Here is a 16,989-nt window from a genome sequence, read left to right on the forward strand (position 1 = left end):
TAAGCGTTTATTCTATAACACTCTTAGAAAACCCTCTCTTGGCTAAGACTAAGCATTCAATCTCCACGCAGTCATCCTCAGAGAATCTAGATTTTGATGAACGAAAAGACCCTGTATCAGCAGATCTCTGTGACAAGGTAACTTCCACTGAGGAGATGAGCACGTCCCCACTAGATCCACAAACCACGTCCTTTGCGGCCACAACGGAGCAATCAAAATCACTGATGCTCGCTCCTGCTTGATGCGAGCCACCACACGAGGGAGAAGCGATAATGGAGGAAAAAGATATGAGCCTGAACCTCCATGGTACTGATAGGGCATTTATCAATTCCGCATGATGATCCCTCAATCTCGACCCGTACCTGGGTAGTTTGGTATTGAGGCGGGATGTCATGAGATCTGTCTCCGGCGTCCCCCACTCGCTGCATATTTCTGCAAACACCTCAGGGTGGAGAGACCATTCCTCTGGGTGAAAGGATTGCCTGCTGAGGAAGTCCGCTTTCCAGTTTTCCACATCCGGAATGTGGAACGCTGACAACGAACATCCATGAGTCTCCGCCCACTCTAGTATCTGAGATACTTCGCTCATCACCAAGGAACTTCTCGTTCCCCCCTGATGGTTGATGTAGGCAACCAAGGTTATATTATCTGATTGGAATCTGATAAACTGGGACAAACCCAGAAGGGGCCAAGCCTTCAAGGCATTGAAAATTGCCCGGAGTTCCAAAATATTGATCGGAAGGGAGTCCACAGACCTTGTGCCATCTTATACAGAGCCACCAAGAGAGTGAGTCTCTCGACAGGTTGTCCAGCACAAGCTGTTGAGACAGATCTGAATGGTCGACGTTCCATTGTCTTAGCATGCATAGTTGTAAGGGTCTGAGATGGAATCTGGCAAAAGGAATGATGTCCATACAAGACACCATGAGTCTGATCACCTCCATACACTGAGCCCCTGAGGGTCTCAAGGAGGTCTGGAGGGCAAGGCATGCAGAGGTTAGCTTGCAACGTCTCTGATCTGTGAGGAATATTCTCATGGATATGGAGTCTATTATTGTCCCCAGGAAATTAACCCTTGTACTTGGAGTAAGAGAACTCTTTTCCAAATTTATCTTCCATCCATGTGATCGAAGAAGATTGAGAAGGGACTCAGAATGTTCTTCCGTTAGACGAAAAGATGGTGCCTGTACCAAGATATCGTCCAGGTAAGGCGCTACTGCAATACCTTGTGTTCTGGCAAAGGCTAGAAGAGCCCCAAGAACATTCCTAAATATCCTTGGAACAATAGCTAGGCCAAACGGAAGAGCTATGAACTGGAAGTGCTGGTCCAGAAAAGCAAACCTCAGGAACTGAAAATGTTCCCTGTGAATCGGGACATGAAGGTATGCATCCTTCAGGTTTATTGTGGTCATAAACTGTCCTTCCTGAACCAGAGGAAGGATTGACCGTATTGTCTCCATCTTGAAAGAGGGAACACTCAGAAACTTGTTTAGGCACTTTAGGTCCAGAATTGGATGAAAAGTTCCCTCCTTCTTTGGAACCACGAAAAGGTTTGAATAAAACCACAAACCTCTTTCTGCTGTAGGTACCGGCACAATTACTCCTAGAGAGGAAAGATCCCGTAAACAACCTTTTCTGGTCTTGTAGACAGACTGGAGAGTAGGAATCTGTCCCTGGGCGAATGAGACTTGAATCCTAGAAAAGAGACACAGTCTGCCCCATACTCGATCCGATCCCAGTTCAGGGGCCGTCCCTTCATGCCAATTTGTTCTTGGCGGGCTTCTTAGTCTGTTTGGACTTATTCCAGGAGTGAGCCGGCTTCTAAGTACTCTTGGGCTGCTCGGACTTGGATGATGATTGCTGTCGTCGTGACTTGCCAGCACGAAAGGAACGAAAATTAGACAGTTTCCATCCCTTAGGCCAATTCTTCTTTTCCATGCGGTAGGAAGGCACCTTTTGCTCCGGTAACCATAGAGATAATGGAGTCCAGCCCTGGACCGAATAAAATCTTCCCCTTGAAGGGAAGAGAAAGGAGTCTGGATTTAGAAGTCATATAAGCAGACCAAGACTTCAACCAGAGAGCCCGATGGGCTATAGAACCGCAAAGCAAGAAGCGTTTGCATTTATGCGAATAATCTGCATATTCACGTCACAGATGAAAGAGTTAGCAATTCTCAGTGCTTTAATTCTCTCCTAAACACCCTCGAGGGGAGTCCCCACCTCAATAAACTCCAAAAGAGTGCCACAGCAGTAGGTAGCTGCTCCAGCAACCGCGGCTATAGCGTCCACTGTTGAAATAAAAACCCTGTATGTTAAAACATTTTCCTCAGAAAAGTTTCCATTTTCTTATCCATAGGCTCTCTAAAAGAAGAACTATCCTCCAAAGGGATAGTAGTATGCTTAGCCAGCGTAGAGATAGCGCCATCCACCTTAAGGATGGAGCCCCACAAATCTAATTGAGTCAGGGACCGGGAATAATTTTTTAAAAGTAGACGAGGGGGAAAAAGAAGTTCCTACTCTTTCCCATTCGATACTAATAATGTTTGCCATCTTAACTGGCACAGGAGAAGTCAGACGGACCTTTCTATCTTCACAAACCCTGTCTAATTTAGGGATCTTAGGTTCCCAAGGAGTGCAGCCTTTGGAACCTCTAACATAGACAGAACCTTCTTTAATAAAAAACACAGATGCTCAATTTTAAATCTAAAAAGGAGGGTTCCTCCGCTGAAGGAGGTTTAGTAACTGAAGTCTCCAACTCAGAAAGTTCACCCTCTGAAGCTACAGAGGTGAACTCATCCTCGGATAGCTTGGACATAGTAGCTAAATCCGACAAATATTTAGATGACTCTAGGTCAGGAGAACTATGTTTAACCTTTCTCTTGCGTTTGTAAAAGCGAGGTAAGGCACTCAGGGCCATAGACACCGCTGATTGTAACTGCGCGGTAAATCAGCTGGAAAAAGCCCCCCTCCAGATGGAGGATTAGATGAGCTGCCGGGAATTGCATGTGGAGTGGGTAATGTAGAAAGGGTAGTAATTTCTCAGGACCCAGATTCCTGAGAAGTAGATGGCTCAGAGATGCTAATAGCACTATGAGTATTAGCAGGCTTGTCTCCCTTCTTAGACTTTAGAACTAGAACAGTGTTTAGGAAAATGGAACAAAATTGAGTAGGCGGGCAAACCACGGCCTCCTCACAATATAAACAGCAATTATTAATCAGTACAGAAGGAGCGGAACCTTCTAATGTAGTATCAGAGTCCTCCATAGCTTTGTATATACCCACAGAAGGACAAACAAAAAGAAACGGTTCTATTTAAAAAAACGGCACCTTAATACTCTCAATGGCTGGGGCACTCACCACCTCCTAGACCCAGTCAGCTAACTGTGAACACGCTCTCCTCAGGAGTGATGTCTGCAGCTGGATGTTAGGAAATTAAAGAGACTGCACCCGGTCACGTGGTACGTAAGACAGGACTTCCCCTGCAATAAAAAAGGGTGCTAAGCTATTATGAGCTGTGCAACACTTCAAAAACGAAAGTGAAACCTGTTTGTTCCAATCCAAAAAACACACAGTCTATGAGCCCCCCAAAAAGCTCTCACATTAAAGTGAAAGTAAATCCTAGCGTTGTACAAACGCTAGGATTAACTATTGGAACAAATAAAGGGGACTTTTATTCATGAAGTATAATCTCTCTCTCTCACTATAAAAGCGTGATCTTCCCAGAATAACTTTGCTTGGTATTCTGGTTCTGCCCATTTGTATCAGCCGTTTTTGTTTCTCCGTTTCTCGAAGCATTGTAGTTGGTCTGTGAATCTGCTTTCTACTTTTCCTTGTGTGAAACCTTCACCTGCTCTAGTGTGGTATCTTTGTCTGTTTACCCACCAACTTATTCCGCATTCTCCTGGATCAAGTTCACTGACTTTTTTTCTCCTCAGAGCCCTTCAGCCTCTCCGGTGACGTCACCGTCAGCTGCGACTCACCGCTTCCGCTGCTGAAATTCTCCTCGTGTATTCAGCGTCTGCAGCCGACTTGATCACAGCTGCCAGCTACCGGAGTGAGTTACCTTATTTCTTTGTTGCTAATTTATCACCTACTGTTTAGTGATTGCTTACCATTGTTTACTCAGTATCATTATCATTCTAAGCAACAGTAGCAATCTTTAATATCATTTAAGTACTACTTGCATGATTTACTTCTGAGTTCATTTCTCATTCTCTATAGAGCGGATTTACTGATAACTACACACCAGAGATCAGGGTCTTTAGTTTAAGTAAATCCAGAACAAACCCTTTGTTTGTGCTCCAGGATATTTAGATATAATATTCCTGAAGTACACATTAAGAACAAACTCTTTAACTATATGTGACAAATGGTATATCCCCTCCTTTAAATGAATGTGGTATATTTTAAGCCAAAGAAACAACACATATCTAGACTGCAAAATGATTTAATCAATTTATTGGTAATTCTGTTCTGGATTATTACAATAAGATACTTCATGTAGAAAGCTCCTTTATTTCTTTCAATCGATCGCCGTTCTTAGCTGCTACAGCAGCCCACGGCTAAAAAATATTTTTGCTAAGAGGTAATGTTTTCACCTCTTAGCCAATAGCCGTTTGGTAAATCCGGCTCCCATGGGCGCCATAGCAGCTAAGAACAGCGATCGATTGTAACAAATAAAGGAGCTTTCTACATGAAGTATCTTATACTTAATGAATGGAAGTCCCCTTTATTTGTTTAAATAGTCAATCCTAGCGTTTGTAAATCCCCAAGCTGTTCAAATAATCTCCCTGAAGGAGATATTAACCCTTGATCCTATCGAGGTATAAAGGAGCCACACTGTGACCCTGTATAGCATTTTTAAGTGTATATATATAAAAAACAGTCTTGCCCTCCAGGATCCATGCTGTGGAAAAGGCACAGCCTCTCAAGTGTGACAGTCTTGCAGCAGCGCGTCTGACATGGAGTTGAGTGTGTAACAGCAAGCAGTGAAACTCGTTGGGGGATAGTCTGGATGGGTTCCCTGCATCTTTAGACTCTTTCATCAATACTCTCACTGACAGTCTGACATAATTACTTAAAACTCCAGTCCTTTCTTGAAGGGAACATACCCATTACAGGACTATCCAAATCATCTGCCACTTCTCTGCCACCTCCTATAGGCAAAGAATGACTGGGGGATAGGGAAAGTGGGAGGGATATTTAAAGGGACAGTCTAGGCCAAAATAAACTTCATGATTCAGATAGGGCATGTCATTTTAAACAATTTTCCAATTTACTTTTATCACCAATTTTGCTTTGTTCTCTTGGTATTCTTAGTTGAAAGCTTAACCTAGGAGGTTCATATGCTAAATTCTTAGACCTTGAAGGCCACTTCTTTTCAGAATGCATTTTAAAAAAAAAATCACCACTAGAGGGTGTTAGTTCATGTGTTTCATATAGATAGCACTGTGCTCGTGCACATGAAGTTATCTGGGAGCAGGCGCTGATTGGCTAAACTGCAAGTCTGTCAAAAGAACTGAAATAAAGGGGCAGTTTGCAGAGGCTTAGATACAAGGTAATCACAGAGGTAAAAAGTGTATTAATATAACTGTGTTGTTTATGCAAAACTGTGGAATGGGCAATAAAGGGATTATCTAGCTTTTAAAACAATAACAATTCTGGTGTAGACTGTCCCTTTAAGCCTTTGGCTGGGGTGTCTTTGCCTCCACCTGGTGGCCAGGTGTTGTATTTCACAACAGTAAGGAATGAAGTTGTGGACAAGGAACCACAGAGCTCCAGACTCAGACACCAGCTGTCTCCAACGCGTTTCCTGCCTTAGTGGCAGCTGCTTACTATCTAAGCAGTGTAGGTGTGATATTTCACTCCATACTAAAAGAATTGGCCCTGAATAAGAAATCACCATTAATCCGATCGAATGAAAATATGCCAAGCAACAGAAGAATCGTCTTGTTAACAAAACAAGTTCGAAATGTTCACAGCAAGTTTCAAAAGGGCGCACAATGCAAATTACATTCCTTATTGTCTCGCCTTCCATGTCCTGCTGTAAAGCTGCAATGTGCTTGAATGGGACTTTAGCTATGTCTTTAACCGGATAAAAAAATTTTTACATATGGTTATTATTTAGAGCATTTTATTTTTTCATTAGACTACTTAAAAATTGTTATTGTTTAAAAAGATAGATAATCCTTTTATTACCCATTCCCCAGTGTTGCATAACCAATACAGTTATATTAATATACTTTTTACCTCTGTGATTAACTTGTATATAAGCCTCTGCACAGTGCCCCCTTATCTCAGGGCTTTTTACAATCTTGCATTTTAGCCAATCAGTGCTGCTTTATAAATAACTCCACGGGAGTGAGCACAATGGTATCTATATGGCACACATGAACTAGAATTGCCTGGCTGTTGTGCAAGATTTAAAAAGCATTGAGATAAGGGGCAGCCTGCAAGGCTTAGAAACAGGAAAACTTAGAGGTTATAAAGTATATTTAGGTAATTGTAAAATTTAATGAATAAGTGCCCGGTATCTAAAAATAATATTAAAAACAGGGGCACTTTAATTCATTAAAGTTTACAATGACGCATATTTTTTAAAATAGTTACCTTTGCGTTATGGTAAACATAACGCCGATCCTACCCCAGCAGCTCCTGCTTTCTTTAGCAGAATGACAATGATCCGGCTTCTTCCAATCGTTGTGTGCCCCCTTTGTCGTCCAGCTCGTGGGGCACGTAACGATTGGAGGAAGCTAATTCTGCTAATGAAAGCAGGAGCTGCGGACGGAGGATCGGCGTTATGTTTACCATAACGGAGAGGTAAGTATTTAAAAAAATAAGCGTCATTGTAAAGTTTAATGAATTAAAGTGCCCCTGTGTTTAAGATTATTATTAGTTACTGGGCACTTGTTCATTAAACTTTACAATCACTTTAATATAACAATGTTGGTTATACAAAGCTGGGGAATGGATAGTAAAGGTGTTATCTATCGTTATAAAAAATAAAAAAAACAAGTAGACGGTCCCTTTAAATATAATCTTAGATATATTCTGAGATTACAATATTTCTAAAGGAAGGAAAACTCAAAACTAGGTCAGGATAGGAAGCAAAACACTGATAAATATCTCTCCAGAAACCGATTTGTGACTAACAAGCACGGTTACAATGAAAAAACATAAATTATGCTTATCTAATAATTTCCTTTTCTTCTGATGGAAAGAGTCCACAGCTGCATTCATTACTTTTGGGAAATAAGAACATGGCCAGCAGGAGGAGACAAAGACACCCCAGCCAAAGGCTTAAATACTCCTCCCACTCCCCTCATGCCCCAGTCATTCTGCCGAGGAACAAGGAACAGTAGAATAAATATCAGGGTGAAAAGGTGCAGGAAGGGCCTAGCACACAGAGACCAAAATTAACCCAAACAGGGAAGGAGGCTAAGTCTATACCAGGCGAAACCCGGAATAAAACCGGGCACAGAGACCAAAAGACGTCTCCCCAACATGCTGCAAGCAAGGAACTCAACTAAAGAGGCAAAATCCTACCAGCGTCTGCCTAGAATACCAAAGTATTCGACCGTGAAAGAGCTTGTAACAGACCCAGGCAAAACCCCAAGTTCGAGAACACAGAGTCCCTAACAGGACGATACAGAGAAAGCTTGCAAGGAAAGAAGAAGCAGTCATCAAACAACAGACCGCACAAACAGCCCCCGACAGAGGGCATGCTCCAGGCAACCTAAGCCGTCGAACCTACTCACAGGTCCCTAAAAAGGGGAACACAAAGCCTCCATCGAGGCCCCCTGAGAAGGAGAGAATACCCTCAGAACCCAAAGGAAGAGGAAACCGTCTCCTGTCATAAGATGCAAGAAGAAAGGAAAAACCATCTCCTAGCAGACTGAGCTATCAAAATAGACTCAGCAAGCTCACACATCTCAAAGGATACTGTGACCCATAAACCGCTCGGCATCCTGACCTGCAGACCCAGCAGGGCCACCAATATGAGGGAACAAAAATCCCTAAACTGGTACAGGAACAAGTGTAAAGATGGCAGAGCCATCCCCCCAGAGTACAAGTATAACCCTACTCTGAAACCAGACAAGGCCATAGACCTAAGGATCTATCAAACAGGCCCCGCAGTCTGACATGGAACCAGCAGGGTTCCAGGTGGAACCAAGTCCACCCTCCACTTCCCGACCAGGAGAAGCCCCAAGTACGGACTCCATATCCCTAAAAAGAGAATATCCCCTAAAGAAAAAGGTAAGAGGCCGGAAAGGGCAATAACCGCCCTTCAAGGCCCGAAGCCACCGGCTAAACGGGAAGAAAAAATCCCCTGCAAATATCCTACCGAGGACCCCCTCACAAGTAGCTCGCCCAACAGAGGCACAGCCAACCCATTCGCCTGCAGAGCAGAGAATCCAAAGGTACACTGGCAAACTAACAGGGGAATGCAACCTGAAGGCGCACCAGAAACTGGAATCCAGCGCCAGCAGCTGAGTAGAAACCCACATTCTTGAGGCGCAAGCCACCCAGCTAACCCCAGATGATATGGGTTACTCTGTGGCAAGGAGTAATAAATACTCAGATAAACCGGGCCAACCCTGACCCGGTCCGTTAGATGGAGCAAGGACATAGCTCCAGTTCCCACCATCGTGGAACATCCCGACCAGCCCTGAGATCCAAAACAACCCAAAACTGGGACTGAAGCAAAGCCCCAGAAAGAGGAAGACTCAGGAGAAAAACAGGTCCGGGTACCTAATAGTTCAGGCAACTACACCCTGGAACTAAACACCCCGACTGGAGCATATCCAGAGAATCCGGACAGCGAAGAGAACTCGAAAGCCCCGACCAAAGGAAGGAACTACCCCTAGATAAAGTCCAACTCTCCAAGGAGCAAGGCTAGAAGTCAAATGAATGGACTTCGCAAGGCCTCAGGACAACAGAAGGGATACCTCAAGTTCCCAAAACCCTACTAGCAGGGCTAATCTCCCCATCACCTCCACACAGGCAGAGGACACAGGGGAGAGAAAGGTTTTAAACCTTCCCAGCTCCGGAAAAACCAGAGCTAAGCAAGTTCCTACAGGGATCAACCAACCCCTGCCCGGTCATCTATGACTGAAGGCTATAAGGACTGAAACAATCCTTTCCCGCCTCGCGACCCACAGGTACTCTAGATTAGAATGCTTAGTTGAAAATAAAAACAAGGATAACCTGAGCACTCAGCGCTACTACCGAACCGGTGCGGCAGAACAGCGCCACGTGTCTGAACAGCCACAAAACCAAATGAACCTGACAGGATGAGCCTGTATTCAGGGTCCTAACCGGCAAGCTGTATAAATTCTCCCACATAGGGGAAAAACAAAAAACAGACATTATTAAACATAGGACTAACATGTCCAAACAACTTCCGGAGAAGTAACAGAGTATCGATCCCAGATGGTTCCCGAAGGAAAACACAAATAAAAGACATCCTATTGGATACAACATAAAATATAAGGCAACCCGAAGGTTAACGCCCAAAAGTCACAGGCCTACCCGTAGGACCAGTCAAACGGAGCCCTATCTGTTAAAAAAAACTGGGAAAGATCTCAAATAAAAGACAACCCCACATGTCTAATGAGGTGCACCATTCGAATTATCAGACTGGAAGTTTCCATATCTGTTAACGATAGGATCATTCAATAACTGAAAAAGATGTTGAAGCAACACGCTAAGGCGCGCAATCCTGTAATGAAAGGCACAACACTCCGTAACAGTTACACCCGCGGGGTACTGTAGAGGCCCACCCCAAGGCGGAAGACTCGGGACAATAGAGCACAAGCACAATCTCAAATAAACGTCTGTACTCTGCAGACGGACCATCGCTAACATTATCTGGAAGCGAAAACGTGCTGAAACCTCCGTGGGGAACACGCCACCCCGCATGGAGGAACCATAAACTGGGTTACCCGCATTTGTAGAAGTATGCATTGGTAGGGAACTCGCCTCCTGGAGGACGGGGCCCCCAGAGGCGGATTGCTCAGCAGGCCCCTGATTTCCTGAGCCCGAGGAACCAGGCGCTCTAATATGGCATACGGAACAAAACTGGTCGACATGTGTCAACGAGGCCAATCCGGGGTCATCACCGGACACAGAATCTGAAATCAAAATAGTCTCAGTATTAGAATCCTCTGTATCTGAATCTGAAATTAACAGTCTAAGCATCAGAATCCTCCATAACTGGATAGAGGAAATATGGACTAAAGTATTAAAACAAAAACGGCACCTGACACCCACAATGGCTGGGGCACTCACCACCTCCTATGACCAGACCCTCGTAGACTAGAATATTTTTCGCCACACGGTCAGGAATGCGGAAATGGGGAACGGAATGGAACCACGCCCAAACACAAGGTAAACCGCACAGTCCAAAAATGCGCGCCCAACCAAAAGGCCGCGTCACTTCCAAAGGCCTCAAAGTTCCAACCACGAGACCATAAACATCACACATAAGCAGATGGAATGACATAAGAAACATGATTATAAACCCCCCTGTTCAATAACCCCCCTCAGGAGATATTAACCCTCGATTCCAAGATACTAACGGAGACTCACTTAGACCCATATGTCATATAGTTAGACCTGCAAGGTGTTGTAGCCTCTCGGGAAAAACAATCACATTACAATACGACGATAAAGTAAAATGAAACGATCTTACCAGAATCTCCGCCGTGGAACAGGAACACGACTTTTCAAGTGTGACTAATATTGGCATCTGCTGTTGTTTTTATGTGTTATAAGAATTTTTAAATAAACTAGATTGTATAAAACATAAATTAGATTGGTATCATCATTTCCTAGCTTTTTTTAGCGCTGCTAAATAAACCCCATTTTTTCTTCTTATCCACCATTTAGTTCTCTTTGAGGGAAGAACTTTTTTAGCAGCAGGAATCCACCTTTAGGCGCTCCTATCACACTACACACTAATAGTGGCATCGCCTCCGCCATGGACTTGAGAGAAGAAAGCAGGCAGCAGAGCGAAGTTCGACAACGCCGATTGCTTGAGGAGCTGTTAATATGAGTCGGGATGGTTTCGCAGAGAGACTCTCCCTGCATCTCCAGACTCTATCTTTCATCCAAGCCCTCACTGAGAGACTGACAGGACTACTTAAAACTCCTGTCCCATGCTGAAGAGTCCTACCCTCCATAAGAGACAAAAAACTAAAAATTAAAAATTCTGACACGTCTCTGCCATCCTCCTGGGACGAAAGGCAAAGAATGACTGGGGGATGAAGGGAGTGGGGGAGGTATTTAAGCCTTTGGCTGGGGTGTCTTTGCCTTCTCCTGGTGGCCAGGTTCTTATTTCCCAAAAGTAATGAATGCAGATGTGGACTCTTTCCATTTAAGAAGAAAATATATCATCTTTTATATCATAATATTGACAAGATATTTCTGTATTATATGAATGAAAGAAAAATAAATGTCTTACAGTTCCAGGAGGATTTTATCAATGTCCGGACGTAGACACAGCTTGTTCAGAAACCGCTCAAAAATATCAAATTTGAATTCTTCCGGCTTTATTGACTCACCCTGAAGAATAAGGGATAAGATTTAAAGGAATATTAAAACAAAATGAAGTCTTTGTGTGTTTAAAAAAACATAATTTATGTAAGAACTTACCTGATAAATTCATTTCTTTCATATTAGCAAGAGTCCATGAGCTAGTGACGTATGGGATATACATTCCTACCAGGAGGGGCAAAGTTTCCCAAACCTCAAAATGCCTATAAATACACCCCTCACCACACCCACAAATCAGTTTAACGAATAGCCAAGAAGTGGGGTGATAAGAAAAAAGTGCGAAGCATAAATATAAGGAATTGGAATAATTGTGCTTTATACAAAAAATCATAACCACCACAAAAAAAAAGGGTAGGCCTCATGGACTCTTGCTAATATGAAATAAATGAATTTATCAGGCAAGTTCTTACATAAATTATGTTTTCTTTCATGTAATTAGCAAGACTCCATGAGCTAGTGACGTATGGGATAATGACTACCCAAGATGTGGATCTTCCACGCAAGAGTCACTAGAGAGGGAGGGATAAAATAAAGACAGCCAATTCCGCTGAAAATAATCCACACCCAAAACAAAGTTTAAAACTTATAATGAAAAAAACTGAAATTATAAGCAGAAGAATCAAACTGAAACAGCTGCCTGAAGTACTTTTCTACCAAAAACTGCTTCAGAAGAAGAAAACACATCAAAATGGTAGAATTTAGTAAAAGTATGCAAAGAAGACCAAGTTGCTGCTTTGCAAATCTGATCAACCGAAGCTTCATTCCTAAACGCCCAGGAAGTAGAAACTGACCTAGTAGAATGAGCTGTAATCCTTTGAGGCGGAGTTTTACCCGACTCGACATAAGCATGATGAATTAAAGATTTCAACCAAGATGCCAAAGAAATGGCAGAAGCCTTCTGACCTTTCCTAGAACCGGAAAAGATAACAAATAGACTAGAAGTCTTTCGGAAATTCTTAGTAGCTTCAACATAATATTTCAAAGCTCTAACTACATCCAAAGAATGCAATGATTTCTCCTTAGAATTCTTAGGATTAGGACATAATGAAGGAACCACAATTTCTCTACTAATGTTGTTAGAATTCACAACCTTAGGTAAAAATTTAAAAGAAGTTCGCAACACTGCCTTATCCTGATGAAAAATCAGAAAAGGAGACTCACAAGAAAGAGCAGATAATTCAGAAACTCTTCTGGCAGAAGAGATGGCCAAAAGGAACAAAACTTTCCAAGAAAGTAATTTAATGTCCAAAGAATGCATAGGTTCAAACGGAGGAGCTTGAAGAGCCCCCAGAACCAAATTGACTTAATGACAGGTTTTATACGAACCAAAGCTTGTACAAAACAATGAATATCAGGAAGATTAGCAATCTTTCTGTGAAAAAGAACAGAAAGAGCAGAGATTTGTCCTTTCAAGGAACTTGCAGACAAACCTTTGTCCAAACCATCCTGAAGAAACTGTAAAATTCTCGGAATTCTAAAAGAATGATGAGAAAGACACCAAGAAATATAAGTCTTCCAGACTCTATAATATATCTCCCTAGATACGGATTTACGAGCCTGTAACATAGTATTAATCACAGAGTCAGAGAAACCTCTTTGACTAAGAATCAAGCGTTCAATCTCCATACCTTTAAATTTAAGGATTTGAGATCCTGATGGAAAAAAGGACCTTGTAAAAGAAGGTCTGGTCTTAACGGAAGAGTCCACGGTTGGCAAGAGGCCATCCGGACAAGATCCGCATACCAAAACCTGTGAGGCCATGCTGGAGCCACCAGCAGAACAAACAAGCATTCCTTCAGAATCTTGGAGATTACTCTTGGAAGAAGAACTAGAGGCGGAAAGATATAGGCAGGATGATACTTCCAAGGAAGTGACAACGCATCCACTGCTTCCGCTTGAGGATCCCTGGATCTGGACAGATACCTGGGAAGTTTCTTGTTTAGATGAGAAGCCATCAGATCTATTTCTGGAAGACCCCATATTTGAACAATCTGAAGAAATACCTCTGGGTGAAGAGACCATTCGCCCGGATGTAACGTTTGGCGACTGAGATAATCCGCTTCCCAATTGTCTATACCTGGGATATGAACCGCAGAAACTAGACAGGAGCTGGATTCCGCCCATACCAGAATTCGAGATACTTCTTTCATAGCCAGAGGACTGTGAGTCCCTCCTTGATGATTGATGTATGCCACAGTTGTGACATTGTCTGTCTGAAAACAAATGAACGATTCTCTCTTTAGAAGAGGCCAAGACTGAAGAGCTCTGAAAATTGCACGGCGTTCCAAAATATTGATCGGTAATCTCACCTCCTGAGATTCCCAAACCCCTTGTGCTGTCAGAGACCCCCACACAGCTCCCCAACCTGTAAGACTTGCATCTGATACCACAATACCCTGTTCTCTGATTACAGACAGAAGGGCACCGAGAACCTTCGTAAAAATTCTTGGAGCTGTTGCTAGGCCAAACGGCAGAGCCACAAACTGGTAATGCTTGTCTAGGAAAGAGAATCTCAGAAACTGATAGTGATCTGGATAAATCGGAATATGCAGATATGCATCCTGAAAATCTATTGTAGACATATAATGCCCTTGCTGAACAAAAGGCAGGATAGTCCTTACAGTTACCATTTTGAATGTTGGAATCCTTACATAACGATTCAATATTTTTAGATCCAGAACTGGTCTGAAGGAATTCTCCTTCTTTGGTACAATGAAGAGATTTGAATAAAACCCCAATCCCTGTTCCAGAACTGGAACTGGCATAATTACTCCAGCCAACTCTAGATCTGAAACACATTTCAGAAATGCTTGAGCCTTCGCTGGGTTTACTGGGACACGGGAAAGAAAAAATCTCTTTGCAGGAGGCCTTATCTTGAAGCCAATTCTGTACCCTTCTGAAATAATGTTCTGAATCCAAAGATTGTGAACGGAATTGATCCAAATTTCTTTGAAAAAACGTAATCTGCCCCCTACCAGCTGAGCTGGAATGAGGGCCGCACCTTCATGTGGACTTAGGAGCTGGCTTTGATTTTCTAAAAGGCTTGGATTTATTCCAGACTGGAGATGGTTTCCAAACTGATACCGCTCCTGAGGATGAAGGATCAGGTTTTTGTTCCTTGTTGTGACGAAAGGAACGAAAACGATTATTAGACCTAAATTTACCTTTAGATTTTTTATCCTGTGGTAAAAAAGTTCCTTTCCCTCCAGTAACAGTTGAGATAATAGAATCCAACTGAGAAGCAAACAATTTATTACCCTGGAAAGAAAGGGAAAGCAGAGTAGACTTAGAAGACATATCAGCATTCCAAGTTTTAAGCCATAAAGCTCTTCTAGCTAAAATAGCTAGAGACATATAACTGACATCAACTCTAATGATATCAAAGATGGCATCACAAATAAAATTATTAGCATGTTGAAGAATAATAATAATGCTATGAGAATTATGATCTGTTACTTGTTGCGCTAAAGCTTCTAACCAAAATGTTGAAGCTGCAGCAACATCCGCTAAAGATATAGCAGGTCTAAGAAGATTACCTGAACACAAGTAAGCTTTTCTTAGAAAGGATTCAATTTTCCTATCTAAAGGATCCTTAAAGGAAGTACCATCTGCCGTAGGAATAGTAGTACGCTTAGCAAGAGTAGAGACAGCCCCATCAACCTTAGGGATTTTGTCCCAAAACTCTAATCTGTCAGATGGCACAGGATATAATTGCTTAAAACGTTTAGAAGGAGTAAATGAATTACCCAAAGTATTCCATTCCCTGGAAATTACTTCAGAAATAGCACTAGGGACAGGAAAAACTTCTGGAATAACTACAGGAGATTTAAAAACCTTATCTAAACGTTTAGATTTAGTATCAAGAGGACCAGAATCCTCAATTTCTAATGCAATTAGGACTTCTTTAAGTAAAGAACGAATAAATTCCATTTTAAATAAATATGAAGATTTATCAGCATCAACCTCTGAGACAGAATCCTCTGAACCAGAAGAACCATTATCAGAATCAGAATGATGATGTTCATTTAAAAATTTGTCTGAAAAATGAGAAGTTTTAAAAGATTTTTTACGTTTACTAGAAGAAGGAATAACAGACATAGCCTTCTTAATGGATTTAGAAATAAAATCTCTTATGTTATCAGGAACACTCTGAGTATTAGATGTTGACGGAACAGCAACAGGTAATGTAACAGTACTAAAGGAAATATTATCTGCATTAACAAGTTTGTCATGACAAACAGTACAAACAACAGCTGGAAGAACAGATACCATAAGTTTACAGCAGATACACTTAGCTTTGGTAGCTCCAGCACCAGGCAGCGATTTTCCAGAAGTATCTTCTGACTCAGTTTCAACGTGGGACATCTTGCAATATGTAATAGAAAAAACAACATATAAAGCAAAATTGATCAAATTCCTTAAATGACAGTTTCAGGAATGGGAAAAAATGCCAGTGAACAAGCTTCTAGCAACCAGAAGCAATAAATAATGAGACTTAATGTGGAGACAATGGTGACGCCCATATTTTTTTAGCGCCAAAAATGACGCCCACATTATTTGGCGCCTAAATGCTTTTGGCGCCAAAATGACGCCACATCCGGAATGCCAACACTTTTTGCGCAAAAGAACGTCAAAAATGACGCAACTTCCGGCGACACGTATGACGCCGGAAACAGAAAAAAAATAAAAATAAATTTTGTGCCAAAAAAGTCCGCACCAAGAATGACGCAATAAAATGAAGCATTTTCAGCCCCGCGAGCCTAACAGCCTACAGGGAAAAAGTCAAATTTTAAGGTAAGAAAAAAATTGATTTATTCATATGCATTATCCCAAATATGAAACTGACTGTCTGAAATAAGGAATGTTGAACATCCTGAGTCAAGGCAAATAAATGTTTGAATACATATATTTAGAACTTTATAAAAAAGTGCCCAACCATAGCTTAGAGTGTCACAGAAAATAAGACTTACTTACCCCAGGATACTCATCTACATGTTTGTAGAAAGCCAAACCAGTACTGAAACGAAAATCAGCAGAGGTAATGGTATATATAAGAGTATATCGTCGATCTGAAAAGGGAGGTAAGAGATGAATCTCTATACGACCGATAACAGAGAACCTATGAAATAGACCCCGTAGAAGGAGATCACTGCATTCAAATAGGCAATACTCTCCTCACATCCCTCTGACATTCGCTGCACGCTGAGAGGAAAACCGGGCTCCAACTTGCTGCGGAGCGCATATCAACGTAGAATCTAGCACAAACTTACTTCACCACCTCCATAGGAGGCAAAGTTTGTAAAACTGAATTGTGGGTGTGGTGAGGGGTGTATTTATAGGCATTTTGAGGTTTGGGAAACTTTGCCCCTCCTGGTAGGAATGTATATCCCATACGTCACTAGCTCATGGACTCTTGCCAATTACATGAAAGAA

General features: G+C 42.1%; 1 protein-coding gene across 1 annotated transcript in view; it reads right to left on the reverse strand.

Moving 5' to 3' along the window:
* The window catches only part of PLCB3 (phospholipase C beta 3), a gene marked incomplete in the record, with an annotated part of 460,897 nt that overhangs the window by 207,246 nt on the left and 236,662 nt on the right, over window positions 1-16,989 (reverse strand). The window contains 1 exon segment of the mRNA XM_053720071.1: window positions 11,465-11,565. Within this exon segment, the coding sequence (XP_053576046.1) occupies window positions 11,465-11,565 (101 nt within the window).

Source organism: Bombina bombina, chromosome 7 (genome assembly GCF_027579735.1).
Source record: "Bombina bombina isolate aBomBom1 chromosome 7, aBomBom1.pri, whole genome shotgun sequence".
Lineage (NCBI taxonomy): Eukaryota > Metazoa > Chordata > Amphibia > Anura > Bombinatoridae > Bombina > Bombina bombina.